A 12,891-nucleotide genomic window follows, 5' to 3' on the forward strand; every position below is an offset into this window, starting at 1 on the left:
TTATTTGCTTTCGCGTATCGTTTGGATGCCATGGAAATCCCACCTCGCAAGCCTTTCTCAATGAATAGGTGCATGTCGTAATCTGTGAGCAATTCCAAATTAACTCCGGTCTTTTTAAGCAAGGCGTCCCACGACAGACCTGGGCTGGTGTAATACCATGCGGGGTCGAGTTTATACTGCTTGAAACAGGTCCGCCTGAACCTCTCAAACACGTCGGCTAACAGCAGTACATCTGTCCTCAAGTACAGGTCGTGATAATCACCCAGGTTCTTACAACCCAGTTTATTCCATACGTTAGTCGCGTGCGAGTAATCATCTCGTGAGACGGACGCCTCATTCAGCTTGCTATAAAAGCAGTCAATAGGGGGTAGTCTGGTCTCGGTGAACTTAGCCCAACTATCCATGTACTCATAGGGGTACACACCCTTCCTCATAAGCAGGGGTCTAGTCTCGGCGTCTGTGTATCGATCGGTGATAGGGAAGGTATTGTTGGCCTTGACCAGACTGTCGAGTGACGACAGGAGGAACTGAAACGAGTCAATGAACCTAAGTCCGTTTAAGCTGAAGGAGATGTATCTCTCCATGTTGTTGGGGATGCACGTTATATTACCATCGATTTTCGCGATGGCCTGCATGATCAAGTGTGAGTCGTACCCTCTCAAGTTGTGAAAGACAACGGGGATGTTTATTGTCTTAGGGTTGATTTTAAGCTTGAGGTTGCACGCGTTGTGAGCGGCGCCTCTATACTTACCAGTTATGTGACAGTGATCTCTCACCGAATCACCGTTAAGTGGTGAGTCGCACACGTGACAGTTAGTGCTACTAGCGTGAGCTAGCCTGTCGGCTCGGGTCATACGCATGGGAGCGATTCTATACAATGTATTCCTAATAATTTTTTCTTCCTCCTGCAAACACTTTAGAAACCTTTCAGCCGCGTCAGGGCCTCTATACACTACCGGAGCTTTAGTTTCCCCGTCACAACGGACGACAATGTATCCAAAACCGCAGGCCTTATGTTCCTGGGTTTTGTGGGTGAAGCTACCCCCACTAGGGGGTGTGGGGGATTCCCCAACCACTAAGGCTTCGAAGTCGGCGTATATAATATAAGGCACAGACATTTGGTTCTTGTGGTTATTGAATTTTAGGATATTGTCACCTTCCTTAGGCATGTCGACTCGTATAGCCGTCTGCCCCACACCTTGGCAATCCTCCCGGTGGGATTCTAATAAATCAGCTCGTGTGAAGCCGTGTAGGCATTGCTCACAGAAGTGTTTTTTCCCTCTGTATGCCGATTGGTCACACAACAGCCTGCTAAAGTGTTTTATCCATGTGTAGTGATACTTGTCACCTTTCTGGATCATGAATATATTGATAACTTGGCGATCCTTCACCGGGCTGACCCTGTGTACTATTGTTGTGTTACCTTCGTGCCCAAAGACATTTATAGCCAGATTATTCTGTTTTTCTACTTTAGTGATCTGAGATATGGGGGTGGGTTCATCTATACCATCCCAGTTGAGCCCATCGTCCTGTGGATAATTAGAAGCCCTGTTCGGATTAGTGTCAGCTGGAAATAAAGCTGACCTGATAGCTAACCTAAGGCAATCGTTTCCTCTATTCTTAACGTTTACTATGGCATGTTTATTCCTATAGTAGGGAGGCAAGGCTAGGTATGACCCGCCTCTGAACGGCACGTAGTTAGCTATGTCTAGATAGACATTATCGATTTTATCTACAGCCCACCCGGACCCCAAGTGTGTGTAGCGTTCTAGGTATTCTCGTATCTGCTGAAAACTGATATCGATTGATGCGTCAATGGTCTCTGTATGTGTGACGACCTCTTGTTGACCTCGGAAGTAAGGCTGAACATACTCAGTGGTACTCCCAACCTGCTTATCGAGCGACATTTTCACTGTGATCTGAAACTTGATACTTCCTAGATTATTTAGTTCCTGGTTGACCTTATCAGCTATCAGAGGCTTGATATCTGTAATGTCTATGTTTCTATCAACGTGCATGCGCCAACCTCTCAAATAGTTGCCTACAGCGCGCTCAGTGCGCACGAACTGTAGGTCAATAGCTCTATTCTGTTGTAATAATTCTACAAGCTGTGGTTTTCTCATACGGGAATACCCGCCTAAACCTAAATCATGTGCCTCGGCTTTCAGTTGTTTTACAGTGGGACGTGCTACGGGGGCATGTGATAACAATGCGGTTAACCCGGCTCTCCCCAGGTTTGAATAACCCGTGTGTCCAAGCTGTTTTGCTTGAGCTTTTAATTGTTTTACCGTAGGAGGGGCTTCTAAACCTAGTAATCTCAACAATGCTGACTTCCGCATTCTAGAATACCCGATAACACCTCTCTGTTTTGCGACCCTCTTGAGCTCGCTTACAGTAGACATCGTGTTTACACCTAAGAGAACTAATGTCTAATTGGTTCACAGTAAGGGGAGGTAACTCTTAAGTGGCTATCTTGAGCAGTCGCCTACGTTCTTTTATATAGCCTTTTTTATTCTCGTAGATGAGTTAATTTGATGCCTGACTACGTTCGCTCCGTGAGCTTTACATAGACAGTAGTGTCCTTTAACCCCGATACCACACACAGAACACGTGTAGTTAGGACTTCCCATATGGAAACAACAGAACCCCTGATTCCTGCATTTCCTACCACAGGCCTCGGTCTTCCCCATAAGTATATATTCGCATCGGTATGGAGCGGGTCTCATGTTTACTTATATAGGTGTTTTAGTTTAATTGCTTCGCAACCAACGCAGTAGCTGCTATACCCAACACTATGAAGCCCAGTTCACGATTCATTTGTCCCTTGGATGGTGTGTAGTACTGAGCGAGTGTGGGTTTATTGAGCGGTTCCAATTGTTTACCAGTTATTAGATAGTATTCTTTCATTGCTTCATCGACATCGTAGAATGTTTGAACGGCATGGTTTTCACGCTTGAGTTGTTCGTTAATAAAGTCGATCCTCTGGAGGCGTTTTTTAGCGTACTCAGCCTGTGCCCTTTGTAATTTCTCAGTAGCGAGATCGTGTCGCTTCCTTTCTTCCTGTATTTCAGCCGCGTGATCATCTCGTAGTTTCGAGAAGAGGAAATTACTCCCGGAAAATGCCAGGGCATTCACTAACGCCCCACCGACCATCATAGCTATCGTGGCCATCCCTATATTTATTTCATTATATTATCAGGTATTATTCCTTGTTTTACTAGGATGTCTTTTGTGGCCATCGCCATACCAAGGTTCATTATGAGCATACCCATATCCTGCAGGTTGAAATCTAGCTTGATAGTTGGTTGTTTAAGCACCATTTTAGTCAACCGAGCGTACCCTACTGCTAGACTGGCGACCACTGTGGCGTGGTATGCGTCGTTGACGAACGTTTTCCCCTCAGACATTATGTATATGATATAAAATATTAAAATTATAACATGATATGCGGGTCGACAGTGGGGCCTGCCGGCGGCGTGGGGGTACTCCCAGAGTTTCCCTCACTGTGGGAGGGTACCCCCACGTATAACCATGTTATAACCACGGCAGCAGTTACACCTACAGCCAACAACAGTCGGGTTGGGTTGGTCACTTTATGTTGGTTACACCACCGTTTTTTACCGGCAGCTACTCTCTTAGGATTCTTCTGTCTGGTTACTGTTGAAGTGGTCTCCACCGTCACCTCGGGACTCACTGTTTGGGGTGTGGGGGGTACCCCCACTGGGGTCTCCTCCACTGGGGTTTCCTGTGCAGCATCCATCTATACTATTATTATTATTCTTTCTCTCAAATTGACAATGTTTTGCTGTGATAATCGCCGCCGTCACTGGAGCCAACAACATACCATATTTGTGGTACAACCCGCAGCTGATAGAGCTCACGGCGTGTTCGATAAAAGGGTCTTTCTCGAGGTCCTCCCACAGGTAAAGTCGGCGCTCTGGTGGAATGGGAAGGAAGTGTGATACAATACCGGTGTATATCTGGGTCATAGCCGATCCTATTGTCTTTGTCATTTCTGCTCCGAGCCGGGACTCGTATCTAGCGTACAGCTTATCGATTTCTTCGGCTGACATTTTGTTAATTTTATCTGGAGTGTAGTCTCCAAAGTAATGTTTGGCTTTGCCGCCAACAGCCAACGCCACCAGTTTCTCTCGCTTGGGGGAATCCCCCACACCCCCACTGGGGGAACCCTCCAACGACAATTGTTCGAGCAATTCCTCACACTCCATCTTATAATATAACAAGTAAGATTTAGTTTTAACTATATAATACCCGATACAGGCAAAACACAGAGAAATGAATGTTAAGTTGCACACGACAAATACTTCAAATATCATAGCTTTGCTTAGCTTTGCTTAGCTTTGCTTAGCTTTAGCTTAGCTTTGCTTAGCAAACTATATATGCTACTGGTTGGTCGGTTTTTAGAACGAGCTTAGCGTGTTTAGTTTCAGCGAGCTGTTTCTTCACCCGTTCCCGTTCTAATTTACTCATCACATCGTTCTCTCTCAAACACTCCTCAAACGAATCCCTATCCTTGCAGTGAAATAAGGCCACCCATCGCGTCTGCTCCCTGAGGTCTTTCAACACCGAGTTGAACTTCTGCGTTAGCACCCAGACGCTGTGATTTGCATGCCGGCCGGAGAAGGCCAGGTACGATAGCATGTCTCTCTTTTTTGTTATCTCGCGATTAGCGCTGCAGTCGTCCAGTATGAACAGCGTCGGTTCCCCTTTAAATTTTTCGTGAAGAGCTTTCAACCAGTCCTGCAGGCGTGTTCCAGGGTCGATTTTATGTACGTCCGGGTCAGTCATCACCCAAGGTCGCGCGTACGTTTTATTCATGCTCAGAGTAGGGCACATGATAACGATGTTATCGAACACATCCTTGTAGTAACCCTCCAACATATCCAACACGAAAACGGTCTTCCCACAGCCAGTCTGCCTGCACACTATAGCGCAGTGTGGGTCAGTGGGTAACCCAAGGGGGTCTCCCCCATCAGTAGATGGCTTGCACGAATCTCCCATTGTCTATATTAAGTTGCGCGTCCATAATAACGTACAGATATAATTTCAACTTACCAGCGGTTTGAGCCTTCTTAGTAATCTGGATGGTTATCCCTTCGCTGCCGTTATCTATACGGCACCCGCTACCGTGCAGTTTATCATCATCCGTGGATCGCATGTCCAACCATAAGGCGTACTTGGTGGTCAGGTATTCACCGATCTGCACGGAGCCTAGGTCCAGGTCCTTTGTTATGTAGTCCCCAACTGGTAGCTTTTTTATCTCATCCCACTGCTGGTGTGGTCTCATACCATGACTGAACAGCTGGTTGGGCACGCCCTCGATGGTCACTTCCACCTTTTCAATCTCGGGGTTGAAAAACTTCTCGCTGTCCCTCCGGAATGGATCGTAATCCTCCACGGGGACGACCAGGATACCTTTCATCGATCGCGCCGGCACGTTCAGGTTGATATTCCACACAGTGTCGCTCTTATCTCGCACGACTGATCTATGCCTCAGTACGCGATCGTACAGGATAGCCATCTTCCCAGAGTACTGGCTTCGAACCTGCCTGGCCAGCTCCGGGCTAGTGACCATGTCGAACTCCAGAGAGATGTTGTCTATGGCATAACTAGCCTCATCACCGTTCGGCGTACGCACTACTTTGCTATAGTCGTTAAACGTGAGCTCGTATTCGAGCCTATCACCCAGCGCGGCCTGGTAAAACGGCGCGTGTCCCGTGAGCAACTCGAAGTCGAGCGGCACGCAGAATCGATTCCCGTATGCTAGAGCGATGGCCTTTTCACCGTCCGATAGCTTGTCTTGCTGGTCTGTCGTGAAGACGTATCCTATGCGCGCCCGGGTTGATTTGCTGATACCCTGGTACACATCATTGACTCGTTCTCCCTCGCTTTTCCAGAGATCCTTGTAGCAGTGAAACACGTCGCTGTCGTCGATGCTCAGCACCTCGTTACCGCTGATCTTGACGGTCGTTTTCTTGATGATAGCTCGACCCACGTTCCGCACTAGCTCGCGTTTGTCGTTGTCGGAGGTCAACGTGATATTGAACGCCAGTCGAACAGTGCCTGGTACAATGAGGTCATTCTCACCAAGGTTTGGAAATCTAACCAGCAGAGTTTGATTCTGGTCTATCTTGCTGGGATTGTTCGTGATGGTCACCGACTGGCGCACGGCTCTGGCACCTAATGGCTCTCTCAATCTTCTGAAAGGATCTAATTTTCTGCCGTACATTGTTATATAAAAGAAATATATTTTTAATACTAATGGATGAAGACATACCTATGGATGATATGTGGGACGATAGTGCCCAGGCATTCAATGATGACCAGGAGACCTCATTCTCGCAAGGTGACGAGCTCCTTAAGGACGCCGTCGATGATTATTACAACGCAGTTGAAAATAAATCCAAACTCAAGCTGTTGGGAAGGAACTATTCCGATTTTACCCTCAGCAATGGCACGCTGCGTTTGAAGTCTCGCCCGGAGATCGATCTCATGAATAAACGCACTAGAGAACCGCTTGCTTTATCAACATTAGCCGGTAAACATGGAAGTCAGTTGGTCCAAGATGAACTAGGTTTCATAGATTACGGTGGCGCGCGACCTAAGCAGTATCCTCCGAAGTTAGTTCAAGGTCTGGAAGGCATCAGGGACGCCACATCAGATCAAAATATGACTTATGATATTAAAAAGGTGTTGGCCGACTACGAGAACAAACCATTCCCGGGGCTCGAATTTACCGTTCGGGAACTGCGGGGGTTGGATCTGACGATGCAAACCATTCGCGGACATCTCGCGAAAAGCACAGCCAAAATGAGTGAGATAGACGACCACATCGCCTATGAAAAGAAAAAACTCGGTGAAACTGAGGACGAGTCTATGAAAGCCACCATCGAGGAACGAATACGCAATTTGGAAGATGAAAAGCAGACCTGGCTGGAGACAGCATCCTCCTTCAAAGAAAAGCTTCGATCCCAGGTCAACCGTATACGGGAAACTATCAATCAAGTCCTCTACCGAGACACCACGTTAGCAGACAGGATTCGGATATTATTCCGGGAGCAAGGGATCACCATCGCCAGCATTCTGACTGCATTGGGTTTAATTATATCAACCCTGGTGGTGTCACTGGTGGGAGGAACCCCTGTGGGGCCTGCCGGTGGGGGAGTTACCCCAGGCGGTGGTGGTGGTGTTAAAGACTGGATAAAAAAACTCGGGGAAGGCCTAGCTAAACTGGCTGGTAAAGCCGCCGAAGCCCTTCCCGGCATCCTGGGTAGCATCGTCTCGTGGTTGTTGAGCGCTCTGTCTAAAACTGCCATGTGGCTCAGTCAAAACCTGTGGGCAGCCATCGTCGCCGTGGCTGGTCTGGTGTACGTAGCGGCTAAGAAATCTTTAACCAAATAAGTCCCAAAGTTACCCCACCAACCACCAGGGCCGTTTTATTATCAATATGCTGCTGTACCCCCACATGCATATGGGTGTGTGTGGGGGGCACATGAACTTTAGACTCCGGGGGTGGCGCCACTATACCCTTTTCACGTGATGGGATGTGTGGGATATAGGGGGTGTTAATATCGGGGTTGATACCCAACTTTTGGTCCGCCGTGGCTATGACTATTTTGTTGTTATAACCCACCACTTTTTTTATTCTCAGTTGCATATCACTCGGGGCCATGTATAACCCCACGCCGAACACGTAATTGACTTTCGATCTGGCGTATTCTAACACGTTTTGGTAACGGTCGATGGCCCTCGGGAGATCAACTGGAGAATTGATAGCATCCTCAACGTTGGAAACGAATTGTGTCTGAGCGTCGTAAGCAGTTCCCTTACCGAGGATGTTGGAACGCGTCATCGACTGCGCACCCAACAGCGCCCACACGTACGTTCGAATCGAGTCGTTCAAGCGTATTGTACCAGCACGAGTGAATCCTTTCGATGTTTTTGAGATCATTTTAGTCCAGGCTGTGGCTGCATCAGGACTGGTTTGCTTTATACAGCTGACATGGATCTTTTCATTCGTTGTGGGGCCTGTAAATGTATGACGGTTTGGGTTGTATGAACCATCTTTAGAACCGGCATAATATGTTCCGGACCTGTAGAAGTACACGTAAACTATACCGAGACCATGGTTCACACCAGGAAGGCGAAAGTCTTTATTCGTTGGAATCTCAAACTCCCCACAAATACGTTCATAAGCACGTCTATCATAGGGGTTATTCGTCATACTCCACGCTTTATCTTGGGGAAGAGGAGCACTTATTTCCTTCAATATTCGTCTCGTTTGATAATAAATATGAAACAAAACAACCGCCTTACTCAGTTCGTCTATACCGTAGTCTGGTGTCACACCCGACCCTGTCGTCGCACACCACACAGCAAAGTTGAGTTGGTTCTGCCAAAACTGCATTGGGTTTTGATTCCAGTTTACCACCGCCTGCGCGTTATTAACGGACACGACATACTTTTCAAAGATATCAATAAAGGTTGTTTTAAACCCCGTACCATCTGCATTCACCACGATTTTCAAGTGTGCTAAATCCATATTATAATATATAATTCATATATTATAATATGTACATAACACTTCCAGGAATAACGAGCGGTGAGGCCGTTCAGCTGACGCACGCGATCGATAACACGTCAGGTCAACTCGAAGTCGCACTCTGCGATATCACCTACCTACCGCAATGGACTAACATTAATATCAGCAACAATAAACTGTTCGTCAGTGGAACTCGCAGCCAGATAACTGACGGCTACTACAGCGTGTGCTCTCTAAACGACGAGGTCTTCAAACCCCTGGGAGCCGAACTCAAGATGAACGACTCAAACGGTACAGTGGTGTTAATCAACAACGGAAGAACCTCATTGAGGCTAGGCCGACCATTAGCGAGGATACTCGGTATGTCTCCTGACGAGATAAAACCAACAACAACCGTCACAGGCACTAAGTTACCCGACCTAGTACCGTACCGAGAGCTATACATTCATCTCGGTCAGGTGAGCACAACGTATAACATTCAAGGAGGTCACCCTTCCACTATATTGAGAGCAGTGCCGGTGAAAACTGAGAAATTCAACGACGGTAGAACCGAGTCATTTTCACCACGGCAGTATAAGAGATTAACCCAGGGCAACATACCTGAGCTGACAATATCGGTGTTAGATATAAATCATAATCCTGTAAATATAGGATACCTCAGCTTAACGCTTCACGTAACATGACCAGCGCACAAGGGCCCGGAGTGAAAAAATGCGTCAATATCGGGATCTCCGACCTCGGAGACACACGCGGTTTCGACGCTCCCGGAGTAGATGGTAAATCGTATGCCTTGCAACTGAAAAACAACATTTACAAACGCGTTGAAATCCCCTCCGGTGGAACCCTAAGTGATATGATAGATACCACAAGAGCAACAGTAAACACTAAGTACTCCCTTGTCAACACCGGTGATAATAATTGGGTAATATACCCATCGTTCGAAGGTAAACTGTTCGACTTAGACGATGTTGAGAGCACTACCGTCGTCAAAAACAAACCATATATGCTCGTCTTCACCGAAGATGACAAGTGGGTGTTGTTACCCGATAACAAATGGTTTCTCAATATTAAACTCGTCTCCCCTTACGTGTTCACGGATAACAAAGACAACCACCTAAACAAAGTCGTGAACAATGGAACCCTGCTCGTGGCTTACGTCCCAACTCAGAGACGTAGTATAGTCGTCAGCCCAGTCAACACTATAGCAGCCCACATGCTATCGAGTAAACCGGCCATGCAAAACGTGAAATTGCAGTTGGTGTCTGAATTCGAAGGCGTGGTCAAGATACTAGAGAGTCTACCGGCAAACTCAACACTGATCATCAAAGTCTACCTAGGGGAACCATCGGTGAATGAGGTCGAGATCGTGAAGGGGATCAAACTCGGGTGGGTGAAACGACACCAGTATCAAGTTTGCAACGTTTACGTGCGGGTGGGTGTCGGCTCCAACACCAGTCTGCAGGGGGTCAACGTGATCGTGGAAAACAAGATATCACTAATCAATATCTTCCTGCCTGACAACATACACTTCATGGGTATGAAGTTAACCCCTGAATTATTATCAGAAAACCAGTTGGAAATTATATCGTAATAGTATAATAATGACCAGTCATCATCCCAACACTACACTTAACGACCTGGGAGATACGGAGGGATTCGATCAGCCTGGTGAGGAAGATGAATTTTACATCCTGCACTTCAAAGACAACGTGTACAGACGGGTGCCGTTACCAGATTTAAAAGAGCCCAAATGGCTGATCAACTTAACACCCACCTCACCTTATATCACAATAGACGCAGATACGGGGCGTATCTCTAAGATTAAGAACAACGGTATCTGGGCCGGGGATTTCATTCCGGAGAGGGCATTAGTACACATACCATCTACTGGTTACGGCAAAAAGGGGTTAAGTACTTATCCAAACAATAAATTAACATTTAGCAGTAATCTTGATAGAATATCCTCCCCTTTCACCCTAATCATAGAAGTCTTCTTTACGGCTTTATTCGATGGAGACCCCCCAATAGTACACCAAATTTTACCCGGGGTGTCAATACGCTGGTATTACATAGACCAATATTGTCGTATTGTTATACAACAGGATACCACGGGTCCTATAAACCACTTAATAAACCTCCGTGGGGTTTCTATTACAACAGGAAATTCTATTAGCCTCTCACCTATTGCCCTGACTAGTAGTCTAGAACTTGTAGACTTCAAATTCATTGATAGATTTTTAACTGAAACCCAATTAAAATATCTTTCAAAATATATATTATAGGATGGGTCTGTACCCAGTTGTAGAGGAAGTAGCGAAGACGCTGGAAACCGTAGATGGGTTCCGCTTGAGGCAGTTATGTGATGTGAAACGCCAACTAGAACAAGACCGTGACACGCGGAAAGCACTATGTAAGAAGTACAATAGAGCTTTCAATATCGTGGACGGGGCTGACACTACCATTATGGCAACCAGTATGGGACTAGGGGCGGCAGGCGTTGGGTTGTTAACTACCATCGTGGCTGCACCTATAGTGCTAGGTATTGAAATAACGGCTGGGGTGACAGGGTTGGTAGGGTTGGCACTTAAGTTAATATCACGCAGACTTAATCGTAAGGCATTGAAACACGACGAGATCAGGGTTCTGGCCGAAGCAAAGCTGAACACAGTGAGTGAGCGAATTTCCACGGCACTCTCTGACAGTAAGATCTCAGAAGAGGAGTTTCGTTCAATCCTATCTGAACTCAAAAAATATAACGGAATGAAACAAGATATTCGGTCCAAGTCTCGTAAGTCTGCTATCAGCGAGGACGAGAAAAAAAAGTACATAGAACAGGGGATACAAAAAGCCCAGCAAGCCTTTATTATGAACACCAAAGAGATCGTAGGCGGTTCACGTTAAACTGTTTCATCGATATAAACATGACATAGGGGGAACACGAGGGCGATAGCCGTAAGCGGGCCACCGATCCTATATGGTCAGTCAAAACTTACAACATAGATAAAGTGGATATGAAAGCCGACGAACCCAACTTATACTACTTGAGGGGTGGGCCGGGTAGGGGATTTGTAAGAGAAGAATTATTGATCGTACCGTACGGCACATTATTACCTCCTACCAAGGCACAGTAATTTTGTAGTAGGGGTAATAGTAGCAAGAGCTAATGGCCCAACCAAAGCCTTATTTAGTAAATAAGGCTTTGTAGAGGGGTTTTATGAAAGTGTTTTAGAACCCCTATTACCTATACTACTATTTCCTTTCTGTGTCTTTAAAGCTGTAGGGTTATGTCAGTCTATTTACATGGTTAAAATATCGGGTCGAATGGCAGAATCATACCCTGAGACGACAATAATGAAGATTCGTCTCTTTTAACTGACTGTCCAATGTTGTGTCGGTTTCACATGACGATATTTTTAAGGTACGATTCACATAGAAATTAATGCAGCGCTAGAATGTACGGAGTGTTATATTATTATTATTCTTTATTTATCCTCCAAGTTGGGAGAGTACAAAAATGGGTAAAAATTGCAAAAGTAAAAAAATTATAACACTGTCAGATCATAATTTAATGTAATTCTGAAGGTTGGCGGCACAACTTAGTGCTGTGTGACTTCTTTGCACAACAGGTGAATGTACCTTACAGCCACACTGGTGAATGTTCTCTGATCTTTCGCGTTCAGTCCATACTGTGGTCTACATGACAGAAGGCACAGCACCATCTCAATGTCTGACAAGTTGTGCAACCATACACTGAAGTCCACAGGGCCAATATTAATCAGCTCACACCACAACTGATCTCTTACAGGGAGTACGTCATCACACTGCACGACAGCATGAACACACGGATCACTATATGTCCGTCCACACTTCTCACACAGATACACAGCATCTTTAATGTCTCTGATACTGGACCATACTTGCACCAGGAACTTGGACGAGGTTCGGTACAGGTGGTCTTCCCGAGACAATGTCCATGCTGGATGGACACACAAATCTCTGTGTATCTGTGAGAACCACTGGAGATCTGGATCAACTGTTATCCTTTCAGTCAAGGAGGAGGAGTGGAACTCCCAAACAGCAGCCTTCACACTTCGCTTCCACGACGCCTTATGTGGAAAGATGCCAGTTGACAAGTAGATTTCTAGCACATTTATCAAATTATACTTCTGGAGGAGTCGCATCAGATCGGGAATGAAACCTCTTGGTTGTGCACACGCACCGTGAACGAAACACAGAAGCCTTGTCAGAAACACCTGGTGCGGAAGGTAGGAACCATTCATGTTTATGAGGTTTCCGGCAAATAAGAGTTTCTTTTTACCTATCTCTGC

General features: G+C 46.1%; 2 protein-coding genes across 2 annotated transcripts in view; one reads left to right on the plus strand and one right to left on the minus strand.

The window, feature by feature from the left end:
- LOC137296089 (protein rolling stone-like) overlaps window positions 1–12,891 on the minus strand; it is a 355,451-nt gene that overhangs the window by 17,811 nt on the left and 324,749 nt on the right. The window lies entirely within an intron of this gene.
- LOC137296474 (uncharacterized) overlaps window positions 11,027–12,891 on the plus strand; it is a 78,931-nt gene continuing 77,066 nt past the window's right edge. The window contains exons 1-2 of the mRNA XM_067828263.1: window positions 11,027–11,102; window positions 12,612–12,696. Of these exons, the coding sequence (XP_067684364.1) occupies window positions 11,027–11,102; window positions 12,612–12,696 (161 nt within the window). The remainder of the gene's footprint in view (window positions 11,103–12,611; window positions 12,697–12,891) is intronic.

Source organism: Haliotis asinina, chromosome 9 (assembly GCF_037392515.1).
Source record: "Haliotis asinina isolate JCU_RB_2024 chromosome 9, JCU_Hal_asi_v2, whole genome shotgun sequence".
NCBI classification, from domain to species: Eukaryota; Metazoa; Mollusca; class Gastropoda; order Lepetellida; family Haliotidae; genus Haliotis; species Haliotis asinina.